This window comes from Plasmodium vinckei (assembly GCF_900681995.1).
Source record: "Plasmodium vinckei vinckei genome assembly, chromosome: PVVCY_14".
Classification (NCBI taxonomy): domain Eukaryota; phylum Apicomplexa; class Aconoidasida; order Haemosporida; family Plasmodiidae; genus Plasmodium; species Plasmodium vinckei.
In genome coordinates, this window is record NC_051306.1 from 1,858,726 (window position 1) to 1,876,161 (window position 17,436).

General features: G+C 23.3%; 5 protein-coding genes across 5 annotated transcripts; 1 reads left to right on the top strand and 4 right to left on the bottom strand.

Moving 5' to 3' along the window:
• Positions 1-490: 490 nt before the first annotated feature.
• Positions 491-5,668, top strand: PVVCY_1405090 (conserved Plasmodium protein, unknown function; the record flags this gene model as incomplete). Its single annotated transcript, XM_008624523.1, has 1 exon — positions 491-5,668. The coding sequence occupies one exon, from the start codon at positions 491-493 to the stop codon at positions 5,666-5,668; it is 5,178 nt and encodes a 1,725-aa protein (XP_008622745.1).
• A 71-nt stretch (positions 5,669-5,739) lies between these two features.
• Positions 5,740-7,693, bottom strand: PVVCY_1405100 (DNA polymerase epsilon subunit B, putative; the record flags this gene model as incomplete). Its single annotated transcript, XM_008624522.1, has 2 exons — positions 5,740-6,646; positions 6,732-7,693. The coding sequence occupies 2 exons, from the start codon at positions 7,691-7,693 to the stop codon at positions 5,740-5,742; spliced, it is 1,869 nt and encodes a 622-aa protein (XP_008622744.1).
• Positions 7,694-9,035: 1,342 nt separating this feature from the next.
• On the bottom strand, positions 9,036-11,376 carry PVVCY_1405110 (aspartyl protease, putative; the record flags this gene model as incomplete). Its single annotated transcript, XM_008624521.1, has 6 exons — positions 9,036-9,143; positions 9,229-9,392; positions 9,535-9,644; positions 9,743-9,790; positions 9,904-10,072; positions 10,212-11,376. The coding sequence occupies 6 exons, from the start codon at positions 11,374-11,376 to the stop codon at positions 9,036-9,038; spliced, it is 1,764 nt and encodes a 587-aa protein (XP_008622743.1).
• A 951-nt stretch (positions 11,377-12,327) lies between these two features.
• PVVCY_1405120 (conserved Plasmodium protein, unknown function) lies at positions 12,328-13,386 on the bottom strand (the record flags this gene model as incomplete). The annotated part of the gene is made up of 1 exon (XM_008624520.1): positions 12,328-13,386. The coding sequence occupies one exon, from the start codon at positions 13,384-13,386 to the stop codon at positions 12,328-12,330; it is 1,059 nt and encodes a 352-aa protein (XP_008622742.1).
• A 1,141-nt stretch (positions 13,387-14,527) lies between these two features.
• Positions 14,528-17,431, bottom strand: PVVCY_1405130 (protein TOC75, putative; the record flags this gene model as incomplete). The annotated part of the gene is made up of 1 exon (XM_008624519.1): positions 14,528-17,431. The coding sequence occupies one exon, from the start codon at positions 17,429-17,431 to the stop codon at positions 14,528-14,530; it is 2,904 nt and encodes a 967-aa protein (XP_008622741.1).
• Between the last annotated feature and the right edge of the window lie 5 nt (positions 17,432-17,436).

A 17,436-nucleotide genomic window follows, 5' to 3' on the forward strand; every position in this document is an offset into this window, starting at 1 on the left:
ATAAAAAAAAGTCATAAAAATATTAACAATAAGCTATATTTTTATAACAAAAGGAAAAGTAACAATTTATTGTATATGATTAAGGCATACAAATTAGTGAATCCTCTTATAAAGGATGTGTATAAATATAAATACAATTAAACAATAACACAAAATATATATATTATATCATTATATTCTTATTAAGAAAAAATGATTATTTCCAAAATAAAATAAATATTAAAATAAACTTTGAAAATTAATCTACTAATTCTTTATTTTTTTTACTTTTTTAATTTTTATAAGCACATGCAATTTGATTATGAATTTTTTTTGTTTTTTTTAAATGTGTAACTTGGTATCACTTTGCATATATTTTTTAACACACCTTTTTTCGTGATCTCTTTATTTGATAAATATTAAGGATTATTTGAACGTGAAAGTTTATTTTGTTTTCATTTCATTGGGAATACCATCTTTTTTATATATAAGTTATACCCACTAGCCTTGAATGTCTTGCAACACAGTTAAGAGAACGTACGAATGCTTATATACGCATCAAAAAACACAAAAAAATAAAAAATGGAAAGATGGATACTGTGAAATATTAGTTAGCTATGGTATAACGAAAATATACCTATTAAATTCAAATAGAGTTTGCGTGGAAAGTTTTATTAGTAACATCATAGACTTTGAAAACATAGAAGAAGAAATAGAGCTATCTACTCATTTAGTACAATTTGTTGATATTTATAATTATGTTGAAAGTGAAATAACAAATGAAATTATAAATGATGAATCGCGGAAAAGAGGAAACGAATTTTTCAAGCAAAATGACAACACAAATAGTAAAAAAATAAAAAACAAACATGAGACTATCAATTTTAATAAAAATTACAAACCTTATCAGGTAGAAAAAGAAGAGATATTAAGGCCAAAAGAGATATTAGTTCCATCTAAAAGAGTCGATAAATATGCCCATACTAATAGGAAGTTTGAAGTCCCTAGGAAAATAGAGCCAGCTAAAGACAAAAGTGAAGAACCCGAAAAAAATGAGTTGAAAAATATGCACAATAAACAAATCGAAAATATTACAAAAGATAAAAAATATACAAAAAAAGTAATAGAAAATGTGGGAATACAATTTAGTAATATAAATAAAGAAAAACATAGTTCTATGGATAAGAAAAACATGATAAGTATAACATATACAACCACTCATTTATTTAATAAAAAAAATACAACTAAATGGTATGATGGCTATATAGTCGATAAAGAGAATGAAATAGAACTATATAATTTTGTTGAAGAAAAATTATTTGTAAAAACAAAAGATAATATTGTTTATGAAGAATACATGCCATTTGGAGCATATATTGTTTATAACGACTTTTCAAACAAACCATCCAGTGGTAGTAATAATATTTTAGAATCATCTAATCTCGTTAAAAAAAATAAATTCAATACCAATCTTCATAGTGTATTAAAATGTGGGATATCAAAAAATAGTAGTACAAATGTGAAAAATCATGATGAAAAGGAGACTCAACAAAAAATGGAATATTATAAAAACAATGACCCCAATTTAGGGATAGAAAATCGAATTTTTTCAATTCCACGAAAAAGAAATTTGGATTTTTCTAAAGAAAATAACAATTATGATAATATTGCATATGAAGGAAAAAATCAAAATAATTTAGAAAAACCTTCTGAGAAATGTAATGAACAAATAAAAGACACCTCTAAAGATAAAAAAAATGGATCTATATATATTACAAATAAAAATGAATGTGAATTACATTTTCATACAAATTATGATTGTGATAAGGAGGAAAAGAAAAAAAATACAAAAATTGTTTTTTTTTCTGGAAATAGAGAAAATTGTGATAAATATGAAGAAATAGTTAATATTGGTCAAGTTGTTAGTAAAAATCTTTTTTCTCATGTTAATGTTTTTAACAACTCAATGAAAATAAAATTAAATAAAGAATCAATTAACTATTATAACAAAGATAGAAACATTGAAAAGGATAATAATTCTGAACAGTCAGGCAATATAAATCGGTTATCATCTTTAGAAAATGCAAAACATTCTGATAATCCCAAAAAAGATTATAACAATATTAACAATAGGCAAATGGGCAATAATGAAAAATATGATGATAGTTATGAGAAAAATGTTTATAATTCATTGTCTATCAATCATAATGAGAATATATATTTAGAAAATGGAAACGAAAAAAAGAATAACTCAATTTTAACGAAAAAGGATGCATCCCTTCATGTGCTGGAAACAAAGACAGCTCTTGAAACAGAGAAAAAGTTAACTCCCTCAACATTAGACCAAAATTTATATTGTGACGTATACAAAATTAATAATATTTTTTCCTTTAGTAATACTAATAATAGTTTTTGTATAAATGATAGTGAAAACATTAATAGGAATAATTTATTTTTACCTATTTATATAACGATTCCTAAAAAAAAAGAAGATATAAAAAATAAATTAAATGAATTACCACATTTTAAAATACTTAATTTTTTTATTAACAAGTCAGAATATATTTTGTGTTTTATGAATGCTACACTATTTCAGATATATTATGAGATAACAAATAAATATATGTATATTTACGATAATTTAATATATGCATTAAAAGGTGATATGTATAAAAATTCAAACTTAAAATCTGGTAGTGAAAACGTAAATATAAAAAACAAAGACATTGGTCCTTTTGCTAAAATGAGCGGAAAATTCACTTCTACTAATGGCACTAATAATGAAACTAATTTGGATTTGACGGGAGAATATAAAAAAAAAAATTATAAAAATAATACCGAGGATAATTATATACTATTATTGGAAGATGTTGAACTTGTGTGCAGTTTACAAGATGGGAATGTCAACAAATATGGAAAGGGAACATTTCTAAATACAAAAAATGAAAAAAATACAGGGATTAAATATTTTTTAAAAAAAAATACAGACAATGCAACATTGATAGAAAAAAATGGAATAACACAGGTTAAAAATAATATAAAAAAATATATAAATACTAATCATATAATTATATTAAGAAAAAAATGTGACTATGGAGAAAATAATGTATATACTACTCATAAGGATGACTTACTTTTATTTACTACTAAATGGAATGGGTTTAATAATAATTATTTGGAAATATATCCCCTAAATTTTGAAACCTTCTTATATATATGTGAACTATTTGAAAAAGAAAAAAATGTATTAACATCAAAAGAGTTTCTATACTTTTTAAAGAAATATAAATCCATAAGTTTTCAAAAATGTTTATTTTTTATTAAACTGTCTGACCATTTAGACAATTTGAAACATCTCTTTTATTTTTACAAAAATATAGAAGACGAACATCTATGTTATAATAAAAAAAATATTCATAAAAATATAAACTACATAAATTATATGAGCAATAGTAAGGACAAATCTATAGATTATAACTTTGTTGGAAAACGAGTGGGAGTAAAGGATTGCATAGAAAAGTCCCATACTAATTTGATACCATTAAATAATGTAAATATTGAATATAAAAATGAGTTAGTCGAAAATTTACAAAGTAATAAAAAACTAAATAAAAAACAAAAGGAAATTATACAATCTGTAATAAACTGGTTTGAGTATAAAAATGAAAAAGTAAATGATATAGATAGCCAAAATAAGCAAGATGAACAAGAAAATAGCTGCATATTAGTTAATGGGATTTTTGGATCTGGGAAAAGTACATTAATATGTAATACAATTATGTACTTAGACAAAATATTAGGATATGAAGAAAAACTAATAAAGGAAGAAAACAAAAGGAAAAAAAAAGAATCTGAAAAAGGATATACATATGATTCAAATTCTGAGTTAAATGAAAATGGTATGCCAAAATATAAATCCCTTTTGAGCAAAATAAAAGAGGAAGAAAAATCGAAAAATAATATAAACGACGAAAAAAAAAAAATATTATTAATGTGTAATACTAATTTTGCAGTTGATAATATACTTTTAAAATTGAAACAAGATTTTGAATTTTATGATTTTGCAAGAATAGGTAGCATATCTGAAATTAACGTTTTTTTAATTACTAACTTTATTAGTATAACATCAAAGGAAGGGAAAAATGCAGAAGACATAAAAAAATATTTAGACAAATTTGATACGAATACTATGAAAAGTGAAAATTTAAATGATAGTCAAAATGACCTAAAATATAATGACCATAATAGACATGATAAAATGAGTGATATAGAAAAGAGTAGAGACGACCAGGAAAATTCTAAAGATGCCGAAAGTGACATAAGTAATCCAAATGTAAACAGCTCGATCAAATCAAATAAAATACACAAAATAACAGATATAAATAAATTAATTGATGTATTAAAAAAAGAAAAAAAAAATTCGATTTTAAAAAATAAGTATAAAAATAAAAGAGTTATAGCAGGAACATGTAAAAGTTTATATATTTTTGAAAAGTTAAATACAATTAAAGATAGTATTAATTATTTAATTGCTGATGAATGTACTCAAATTGATGAATTAACACTCTTAAAGTTTTTTATAAAATATCCAATAAAAAAAATCATACTTATAGGGGATATTATGCAATTGGGGTTTGTTATGAAAAGTAAAAGTGACTTATGTCGTAGTTTATTTTCGAGACTTATAGAAAATGAGTTATTCATTAAATATTTTTTCATAAATCGGTATGGGAATGGTAAAGAAGAGAAAGACGCCATTGGAAATGGCAATGTCCAAGCAAGTATTACTGTAAGCACCGTAGTAGATCACATAATCAGACTGACAGAATTAGAGTATTCAAATTATAAAAGTGAAATATATGAGCAGATGTTTAATTTGCACTACGACAATAGTTGTAACAATATTAAACCGTATAAACAAACGAATTTATTTATTAACAAATTAATAATAATGAATAAACAATATCGATGCCACCCAGATATAAGCAATATATGTAGTCATCTTTTTTATAATAATTGTATTAAGAATGCAAAATGTACAGAACAAAATAATATAATTTATGATAAATATAATGCACATTTAAATTTTATACTTATACGAAAAGAATATAAAGGAATACATTCAAACTCTAATTTTATTAATGTGTTAGAAGCAAATATTATTTTAAATATTTGTGATCATATGGTTTCAAATAAAATAAATCCAGATAATATAGGCATAATTTCTTTATTTAGATATCAAGCTATTTATATTCAAAATAAAATGAAGTTATCAAAAAATTATGACAATTTAAAAAAAATAAAAGTTAGTACAGTAGATTCTTTTCAAGGTATTGAAAAAGAAATTATTTTATTTTCATGTGTTTTATCTTTTTTTTCAGATGATCAAAAAAAATATACAGTAAACAAAACAGAACAGGGAAAAAAAGAAACTAATGGGCATCATAAAAATCAATTTTTTTTTAAAAAAAATACAACTAGACAAATTCCAAAAACAGAAGAACATGCAGAACAATTATTATCATCTACAGATTCTTTCAATTATTTTTTCGAAAATAAAAACCGAATAAATGTTGCATTAAGTCGATCCAGAAATCAATTAATAATTGTTGCTCACCAAGCATTTGTTCAAAAAAATAAAATCTGGAGTTACATAAAATCAAAATCGAAAATATATTACTATGATTGATAGGAAAGTAGCTATTACTAATACATGCATAATGATCTAGTCAAAATAGAATCACACATCTGCTTCTTAACCTAAACAGGAACGATGTATCGCTTTGCCTCATGCTGTAGAACGTTATATACAGTAAAGGCTTTTTTTTTAGTAAAGGACATGTCTGAATTTGATATTATGGAGTCACTAGTATTTTCTGATGCATAAGATATAAAACTATTACATGTATTATCGGATATGCATATAAAAGTTGGTAAGGGATATATAAATAGGAATGGAGAATATCGTTTTAGTATTCGACTATCATGAGGTATTGGGTATATATGACTTTGACCTATGATTGTTGATGTTAATATGTTTTGAAGATTTTGTTTATTATCATCTGTTGCATTTATAGATGCACTCCAAATTAAATCATTTAATATATCGTGTCTAAAAAATATCATTCTTGTGTTAAAATGTCGGATCCGACATGGATTTGTTGCAAATATGATTCTGTCCTCACATGGGCAAAATGATTCTATATTTTCTTTAAACTTTTTAATATAATATGGAAGAATTGGCAACTTAGGTAAACTATTTTTACATGCACATGGATCATTTTTTCCAGGAATAAAAACTAAATAACAATTTTGTAAAATTAATTTAAATTTTGATATTAATAAATATGATAATTTTTCAAATCCTTTAATATATAAATTATTAAAATTTTTATTATAGTCAAACTTTAAACTTATAAAATCACCCATTAATATAAAACCAACAGGTAATTCATTATCTGGGTATGTAGTTACATAAAGAGAAAACATTTTTTCTAATATTTCAAAAGTGTAAGGATTATCTAAATATATATCATGCATTATTATCCAATTTTGACTTTTGTCATTATTTTTTACGACTAGTTCGTATTCTGTCATTCCAATCTTATCTTTTTCATTTTCAAAATTGTAGAACAAATCCCCTTCATTTTTCTCGTCATGGTAGTTCCTGCAAAGGTGTGAAATGGAGAATTCATTTTCACTACTTACACAATCACGAATATGCATAATCATGAACATACACAATGCCTAACCTGGGCGGGTGCATTATTTCGGTGGCATAAAATGTTTTATTTGTTAATTTTATTCGACCTTGAACAAGTATAACATGACCGATACAATATATTCCATGGTTTATAACACATGACTTGTTAATAACTAATTTTACTTCATTTCTAATACCTTGTATAACTAAATCACCATCCCTATTTAATCCTAAAATTCCAATAATATGCTGATGATCAGTATTTGTTAGTTTTACAGCATCAACAGATGTAATAATAGTTTTGTCTTTGATATGTATTTCATTAATTGCATCAGACCAAAATAAAATCGATGGATGTCCTTTTGTTTTTTTACTTAATATATGATATTTTAAATCATAAAATTCTACATCTGCATTTGCATTTATATATTCATTATAATTTTCTATAGATCCTTCTTTTTTTTTTTTTAAAAATCTCATACGTTTTTCATCATAATAAAAATGACTTAAATCTAAAAATGTATTATAAACTTTTATACCATCCTGATATTTATCTTTATATAATTTAATTGTCTCTTGATATTTTTTTTCTTTATATTCTATTATTATATTTTCAATATCTTTAACAGTTAAATTTTGTTCATCGTCAAAATTCTCTTTATATGTTTTTACTAAATAATACATAAGTTCTGAATCAAACTTGGCTATTTCAACGACTTTATCATCCTTAGCTTCTTCAACTAATTTTTCTTCTTCAATATAAGCATGCTCATATATAGTACTTAAGCAATCTAAATCAACATTAATATTATGGTCATATAAATATGAATATAAAGATATATGACTTATTGATCCATTAAAAGCTAAAAATACTTCATCAATTATACTTCCTCCTTCATTTTTTATTTTTATAATATGTTCTTCGATATTAGTTAAATATAAGTTTATATTTTTTATATCATGGCTTTTTAATACACTCCCAATAATTCTCTCCCTTATGAAGCTGTCCATTTTTCAATCTCTCAAATAGTTTAAAATGCTTTAACACATAAATATGCTCATATATATCTATAACTATTCATACACTTTTTTCTCTATTTTATTTTTAAACTTCTTTTTAAAGAATGTTTTTATATCCCTTTTTTTCATATGCACATAGGTAATCCCACTTCAACCTTCAAAAGTTCTATATCTATCCAAATAATATTATTATTGTGTGTGCCTCTGCGTGGGCATATACTTTTTTCTTTCCTTTATTCTAATATCCTTGTCTTTGATATTAAATTTATTTTAAATTGCATTGCTCGTTTTGTGTGCGCATTGAAAAGGGTAGGGAAACCTCAAAATGGCAATTGAAAAGGTAAGAAAACGTAAGAAAAGGAAAAAGAATTTAAAAAATGCCAACTAAACGAGCATAGTCGAAGTAAATATGGTTTCCCTTTTTTATTTTTACTGCATATGCTTGAACCTCTTTAAAGAGATGAAATGCAAAATATATAAAAATTGTATTTATAACAAGCTTGGCAGTTTTAGGGATACATTTTCATATTTGCTTAAATTGTATATTATTTTTTGTGTAAAAAAAATGACCTTTTTATAATTAAAAAAAAATTATATTTAAAAATAAAGATCCATAAAAAGGGAATTATTTGTGTATAACATATAATTATAAATATTATACATTTTTTTCAATACTCAAAATATTCCGTATCATATACACATTTATATATATATCCGTATTTTAGAACGGACTTAAATGTTTAAAAAAAAAAAAACTTTGAATGTTTTCTATGAATTTAAGCTTCTTTAATTTCATTTCAGTTTTGTAATTAATATTGTTATTAGTATAAATTAAAAAAAAAAAAACGATATATTTTATAAATTTGTCCCCAAAAAAGTAAATAAATAAAAATGGATATATAAGTGTAATCATATAAACTATTCAAGCACGACATAAATTTATATTTTATGTAACTAGCTTTGTTAATATTTCATCATATCAAGTTCAGATAAATATTTTCTATTATCCAAAGTAATGCTAGTATAATTCACAGGTCTTTAACTTCTTTCATTTTTATACTATGACCTGAAAAATAATAAAAAGAATGTGTGTATAGTTGAAAAGTTTGAAAATATAAATTTTAAAAAACTAAAATTGTTCCATATTTTATGAGCATTACCATTTTATGATTTTATATATCCATTACGATATTCTCCATGGGATTTTATTTTTTTATTATGTACACACTTTTACACACTTAAATAGATATATATATATTTTTTTTTGTTTTTTTTTGAATAGAAAGTGCTGATTAAATAATCTTAATCATAAAAATTTTCAATTATATTTAATTTATAAAAGATAAAAAATACTTCCAATAATAGATCCTGAAATAGCAACACCAGAAACTGCTAAAATGGCGGTTTTATTGTTTTCATAAAAACCTTTATCTTGGCCATCCTACAAAAAAATAATAATAAATTATGTATACTTGTAATGTGCATAAACTTAATTTATGTATGTATAATTTCATTTTTATACTTACCTCTGGTACTACAACTTCACCTGGTACTTTAGGTACTTCTGGTACTATAACAACTTCACCTGGTTCTTTATCTCCTCCTGGTACTTTAGGTACTTCTGGTTTTATAGGAGGAGAAGCGACGGGTGCATATGCGTTGGTGGTGTGACATTTAGATTGTGCAATACCTGAAATTTTAAAATTATATAGGAAAATAAATGTTTGCATACTTATTCTTTTCTACTAAACATACACAAGTTCAATATATTTTATAAATAACACCATCATTATATATATATAAATATATTTACATATGCATGTGTGTATTACCTAATTTTTTTTGTTCGTTGTCAAATACTATATATTTGCTTAAGAAAAATGGAACTCCAAGTTTTTCAACGCCTTCAGCGTGTTTTACTAAAACTTTGTAATGGTTTTTTCTGAAAAAGGGGTGAGAAAAATGTCGGTGAGAAATTGTATTTAATTAGTTACTTACTTATGTATGTTTGCTTATCCATTTTGGCTAGCCAAAACTTACCCGTTGTCTATTATGTATTCTTGTGGGGGGACTATCACTTTGTGTTCACTAAAAAATGAAACGTGATAATAATGATGAACAAATATAGATAAAAAAAAATGAAATATCTACTTCTTTATTAATATATTTTATAAATTTTGTAAATTGCCCTTTTTTATTACCCAAAAATGAATTCTATGGATGGGAAAGAGCCTATTTGTTCGCTTCCCATTTGGAATGATGCAGAGTCGGCATCATATTTACATTTTTCACCTAAACCTTTACATATTTTATTGATTTGTTCTGTAAGTTTAGTTGATGCTTCTTTTGGCAATGATAGAAAATAGTCATCTATAAAGGAAAAGAAGTATAAATGTGTTATAAGCATATATAGGGGGAATGCAAAATGAAAAAGGAAAACTACACTTTTCAATGTGTCTTTATCCCTTTCATCAAACTCATAGATTTCTATATGAAATATATAACTTACATGTATCAAGAGTAAAATCTTTATTAACTTCATGTTCTGAATTATCACCAGTGGCATTCAAATTGATTTTTGGAATTTTTATTTTGTATGCTCCCTTTTCAGATTCAGCATAAGGTACCCAAAGGAAACCATCTGATTCATCGACAGATAATAATGTATTTTTATATGTCAAGTCTGAATCATCATAATCACTATCATCTAAAACTGTGCCTGCTTCTTCTTTAACAGGGGGAACAGGGCCTAAAGCTACTTTGTCATATCCACCAAAAGAAACAAATCCACCTCCTTCAATTAAACATAAACCAAATACATTTTTTTTTGAGCCAGAGTTTGAAACGAAAGAGTTTAAAATAGATGAATATTTCTTAGTAGAATCATGATCATTAGCTAATCCAATAACACCAGATGTATCTGCATTAAGATTTAAATTTGTGTTTTCTGTTATACATCCAAAATAATCATATGTTATTTTTGTGCTTTCATTAATTAAAAAGGAATCATTAAAATAAAATCCTTTAATTTGGTCGCTATCAATTTTTTGATCAAATGGACATACAGATGCATTTCTATCAACTGCTGGATCGCTCATACTTAAAAAGTTCATGCTATTTACATAATCGCAAAATTTGCTTTTACAATTTTTTTTTCTTAAAGCGTATCCTTTTAATTGTTTAAAATATTCATCTAAAACTAAACATTCATTACTTCCTAAAACTTCAGTACATTGTTCACTTTTGCAATCAACATATTTTAAATCTTTGGATTGTGATAAATCATATCCTAATGTTTCAGTTTCTGGAGAGGGTTTTGTTTCATCATGGCAATAGAATGCAGTAGAGGAATTGCCAAGTGTTAAAACTAAATCAACGACTGATTTTTCGGATCCTAAAGCTAAAGGTAAACTCCATCTAAAATTCTTTTCATGTAATTTGAGGTTATAAAAATCAGTATTTTCTTCATCATGTACCTTTAAGAAAGCACTATTTGCTCTATGATCTCTTTTTCCTATGTTTCTTAAAACTCCTATTTTTCCTTGTACAACACCATTATTTTGAGAATGCTTTGCTTTCGAATTGCTACGAGATTGTAATGAATAGCAATCGGTTTTAAACACACTCAAGAGAAGAAAAACGCAATGAAGAAGCACTAAATATCTTTGAGACATTTTGTATATATTGCTTATTCAGAAAATGTATGGCACGTATATTATATATATAAATTTTATTGTGTATAGCTAAGCGCATATAGCTGTCTGTGCTTATATTATGAGCACTTAAAACAACAACAACAACACAAACAAAGTGAATTCCACTTATGTTTTAGATATTCTTTTTAATCATGATATTGTAAAACCAATAATATGGAAAAAGCATAAATAAAAAAAAATTATAGAATCAAAAAAATGTGAAAAAATATATAAGTTAAAAAATAATTAAAAGTAATAAAAAAATTATTATAATATAGAAATGAAAATAGTCTTATTAAATTATATTTATATAAATATTTTTATTGAAATATAAAAAAAATATAATAAATAAATTTTTTTTTTGTCAATATTATCGCTGTATTTCTTTTGATTCACACATAAAGTATTATTTAATTTTAAAAAAAAAAAATTAAAATTAAATTATAAATACCTTGTAATATTGCTATTTATGAGTCTCATATATAAAAAAGACACACCGTGATTAAGGAACGTAGATAGATAAATATATAAAAGTGTGTGCATATTCTTAATTTTTTTTTCATATCCTAAATTATTATAAAATATCGCGCGAACTATAATGCTAATAAAAGTACATTAGCATTTAGACCGTATGCAAAAAGTGTAAAAATATTTAAGGCACGATTTTTCTAATTTTTTTTTTTTTTAATAATCATATTTAGCTAGTTGAGATAGTGCTTAATAGCACATTTTTAATCGTGAAATAAAAAATGTTATGCAAAAAAAAATACGATAAAAATAGTATATATAGAAATACACACATATATATTTACGGTGACCTTTTTTAAATATAAAAAAATATCGCTTAAATGGAAATTAAATATGTCCCCATTCAATGCTCATACTATTTTGCAATTAGCAAATATATATAATTTTTTTTGAAAAAAAAAATTAATAGCGTCGTGAATTATAGTAATTATTGACTCTATATTTATTGGAAAAAACAGTCTCGCTTTGTTTTCTAGATTTGCTATATTTTTCTTTTAGTGCTATATTTGCGTTGACAAGGTCTTTGATAATTTCCTTCTTAGTAAACTCTGTAGGTATTCCTCCTCTTTCAATAACATCGTCTACTATTTTAATTTTTTTTACAGGTGTAATTAAATTAGCATATGAACTTTTATTAAATATAATTTGCTCATATTGAAACGATAAAATATCATAAATAGTTATAGGTATATATATATCATTTTTTATTTCAATTATTTTTTTAATTATATTTTTAATCTCATTCGAATATATATTAACAAGAGGGGAAGTAAACATTGTTTGTATTGTTAGCATATTATTTAAAAATAAATAATAATATCGTAATTCATATTCATTATTATATTTTTCTAATATTTGTGTTAATATATTTTCCTTCTCTTTATTTATTTTACTCGTTATTATTACATCATCATTTTTAAATACCATCTTTTTTAAATCCAAAATATTTTTAATATCATTTTTATTTATATAATTATTTGACTTATTTACATAATTAATTAGATTAGATATTTCTATTAAATTTTTATTTATTCCTTCTAAGCATGTACTTTTTTTACATTTATTATTTACACATTTTGATATAGTTCTCCTTTTTGTTTCATTCTTGTTTTTATTATTTTTGATATCCTCATATATAAGACATAGCAAATCTGAACATATTTCATGAAGAAAATCTATTCTCTTTTCATTATCATTTGAATATATTTTATTAATTATAATATAATTTCTATCCTTACAAAAGTTTGTAAATATTTCATTAAAGTTGTCATCTTCAATTATTTTGCATTTATTATCTAGTTCATTTATATCTCTACTTACTTGATTTAAAACATCAAAGTAGTAGTAATCATCTATAAATAATAAAATATCATATTTAACAATTTCATTTCTTTTCCTTGAAAATATTTTCCAATATATTGTCGTTAGTAATTCGTGTACTACATCCAATGAGCTTATCATTTTCTATATCTTTCAACCTGCCTTATCTATATAGTATTTTTTTTTTCTCTATATATATAACGGTAATATTTAGGAGGTACATATCTATTCCTTCCTATTTCAGCCAAAGAATACCTTCCCTTATTTGGCATATAAATAAATAAGCGGTATCTATATGTAAATATGAGAATTATATGTTTTACATAAAAATTGTAAATATTAAAATAATAGGCATGTAAAAAATGAGGTACTACATAAGGATCAACATTAGGAGAGAGGTTGATTATACATTTTATGTTGGTTCTTGTCAAATCTAGTTATACATATTTATATGCCATATCCTGTAGTCATGCATATATGAATCCATAATATATAAGGTAAAGTAAAAATGACTACTCCTACATCAAAAGTTTACATATTTGATATAGCCACAGTTAGCCCTTGTTACTTAAAAATGTTTAACACCAAATTTAATTATTTAAAAAAAATAATATTTCATTCAAGGTTTTTTATTATTGTTCCTTCCATGCATTGGCTAACAAAAAATTAAACAATATAACAAAATATAGAAACATAAAAAAATTTATTTTAAAAAAAAATTATTATAAATACATATGATTTATATATTAAATGAAAAATTATAAAAAGTAGTTGTTTCCTTTTTTTTTATAATCCCGAAATTGTTTAATTTATTGTTTATAAATAATATGCATATAAAATATAATGGGGTTATTGTCAGGTGCCATATTTTTTTTTATAAATATATAATAACATAAAGAGAATGGATTTTAATTTGAAAATTATTCTCTATATTTTGTTCGGTGTTCATGATAATAAAATAAGTAAACAAGTTTAATCATGTGATATTATTTCATTTTTTTATGTATAGGTTTTTACAATTTTATATTTTTTTATAAAAAAAAGGTGTATAAAAAAATCAATGTCACAAGACAGTGTGTGTTTAGTATAAGTTCCAAAAGGTTAAAAAAAAATAAAAAACAAAATTGATAAAAATAGGGGGCACAAATATAGAATAAAAACAAAAGAGAAAAAAATAAAAATAATAAAACACATTTATTTGGAGATTTTACAGTTAAGAAGGTACTGGTTTTTTCTCAACTGTTCAATTTCGATTTCTTTTGAAAAGAAGACATTTTAAAGGTTAGAGCAAATATTTAAATTTGGATGTATCTTGATTTAATTGCATTACTAAAGAAGGTAACATATTTTTAGAATTAATTCTAAAATTCAAAAAAACATTAATATTTGAAAATATAATACCAAATCCATATGATGGAATTTGTTTTTTTTTTTGTTTTTTTTTTAAATAATTTAACTTTAGAAAATTTGAAGTAATCGTATTTTTGTTTTTATTATTAGCTATAGATATGTTACGATTTATTTGTGGTTTGTCAAATAAATTATAATTAAGAAATAAATATAACTTCATATTCATTAAATTTAAAAAATAATTATTAAAAAGTATAGGGAATACTAATTTATAATTTACTGAACAGTTCATTTTATTTAAATAATCATTTGTGGCATCATTTATATTTACATTATGTATGTTGTAATTACGACTATCGGATAAATCATTCTTATATATTTCTATTTTTTCAATATTCTCCTTAAAAAAATCCAAATTGTTGTGTGTATTTTGCTCATTGCTCATATTAAATAGCTCATTAAATATAGCATAGGGAATATCAGCAAGTTTTTTTTCAAACCATTTGCTATTATTATTGGAAAGATTTATTCCTTTATAATTCCATAAATTTTTTGTTATGGAAAATTCTAAATTTATTAATAATTGTATATCGTTTATATTTAGGTTAATAAAATTCCAAGGGAAAAATCCTCCTAACTTTACTTTGTTGAGCATATTGTTTTGAATAATCTGTTGTGTGTTCTTTTCCTCTTTTTCTATCCCATCAATTTGGTTGTTCAATTTTTTTTTTTTAAATACATTTTTGAGATTTAAAACATATTTAGATATTGGTATTTTATAATTTTTATTAAAATAAAATGTGTAATTCAAATGTATATTATTTATTTTGTCTATGTTATAATATTTTCCTTTATTAATATCTTTAAAATAGGATAATAAATAAGAATAAAAATTTTTCGTATTAATGCTTTTGCTTGTATTCTTTCCATCTTCATCCAAAGATATATTTGCAAAACTGTCTACAGAAAAATTTTTGTTTGTATTAAAGTAAAAAATCAAATCAATTTTATTTTTTAAATTAAAAAAAGTATTTAAAAATTTTGTCTTTTCAAATATATTTGAAGAACATGCATTTAAAGAAAGTGAGCATTTAAATGTGGATCCATAAATATTATATAATTTATTAAGTAAGACATCATTTGTTTTTCTTTTTATAAAATAATTATATTTAGAATTTAAAAACTTTTGAGCCATTCTACTAATTTGGGAATTATTTCGAACTTTTGTATCTCCAGAAGATAGCGAACTTTGGCTAGCTACCGTATTATCAGGTGTTTTCAAAAAACATAAAAAGTTATGTAATACATTTTTTTTTATTTTTACTTTTAATTCAAAAATTGTATTATGAATTTTTTTAATATAAAAAATGAAAAACTTATTTGTATTCAAATAATTATAAATATCTTTTGTTTGTATAAAACCTTTGAAACGTCGTTGTTCTTTGGTGGAATTCTTTTGCTCACTATTTTCTTCATTTTTTTTTTTACATTGCTTGTTAATAATATTTATAAAATCATTTAAAAATGAATTATTAAGTTCTTTTTTGTAAACTCTATTTGTATTAAAACCATAAATTGAATAGGATGGAAAATTCTTTTTTAGTTTTTCTATCTCTATTGTATCATTAACAAAAATTATATCATAATTATGTTTATTATTTTTGTAATTTAAATTTTGAAAAAATTTTATTCTGAACTTGTCAGAAAAATTTAAACTGTGTAAATAGGAAAATGTTAAATTTATACAAAATTCAAATATCGAATTAAAACTTTTTGATATACTTGGAATAAATATCATGTTTTTATTTTCAACTACGTCTATTTCTAATATATGCTTATTGATACTTTTGTCAAATGCTAATCTAACATGTATATATTTGAATAAGTTAGATTTTATTAACAAGTCATACATTTTTTCATCCCAAACAAAAATCGAGCTTTCTTTTATATTCATTTTTTTTTCAAACATTTTTTTTATCCGATCACTATATTTTTTTTTTTTTACACTTAGCTCATATTGTAGTACATCCTTACTCAAGACATTTTCACGCTCAAAAATTATTTCTTTTACATTATTTACGTTTTCTTCTTTTGTATTTGGCAAATTTATGGGTAGTTTATCATTTGATGTTTCCTTTTTTGACAATTCCTCTTTTTCCGTTTTTTCAGTGGCATGTTCATCTTCTTTTTGTACACTTTTGGTTTCATCCCTTTTTTCACCCTCTTTATAAACATTAACTTTTATGCAGTCTTTATCAAGTATCAATTCATTGACATATATTATTAGTGTTTTTTTATCATTTTCATTTTTTATTTCATATTTTAAAACATTAGAGAAAATATGATTAGTTTGAATATAATATTCATTGATAATTTTTATTATTTTATTAATGTCTTTATGACTAATAGTAGTTAAGTTATTACGTTTCAGTAAATTCGATAATCCATTTTGATCAATTATTGTACTATTATTTATTATGACATTATTAATTATTTCATTATTGTCACCTGTATCATTTTGTATGGGACTTTTAGAGGAACGAAATTCTGAGTCTGTCTTTATATTTTTCTCACTCCCATTTTTAGGGTCACGTGCATAACCATTTTTAACTTTATCCCATATTTCTTTTAATTTATTTGTATTTTCTAGATAAAATAATTTATTTGGGATTACTTTTTTATATTTATATTCTTGGCTTTCATTATTATAATTCCCATATAATTTATTTTGTATATTACTATATCCTGGTTTTTGGATCTTATTACATTTTATACTAGCTAAAATGCATATAAGAATAACTATTATGTATTTATAAAAATGTGAAACATTTTTCATATTTT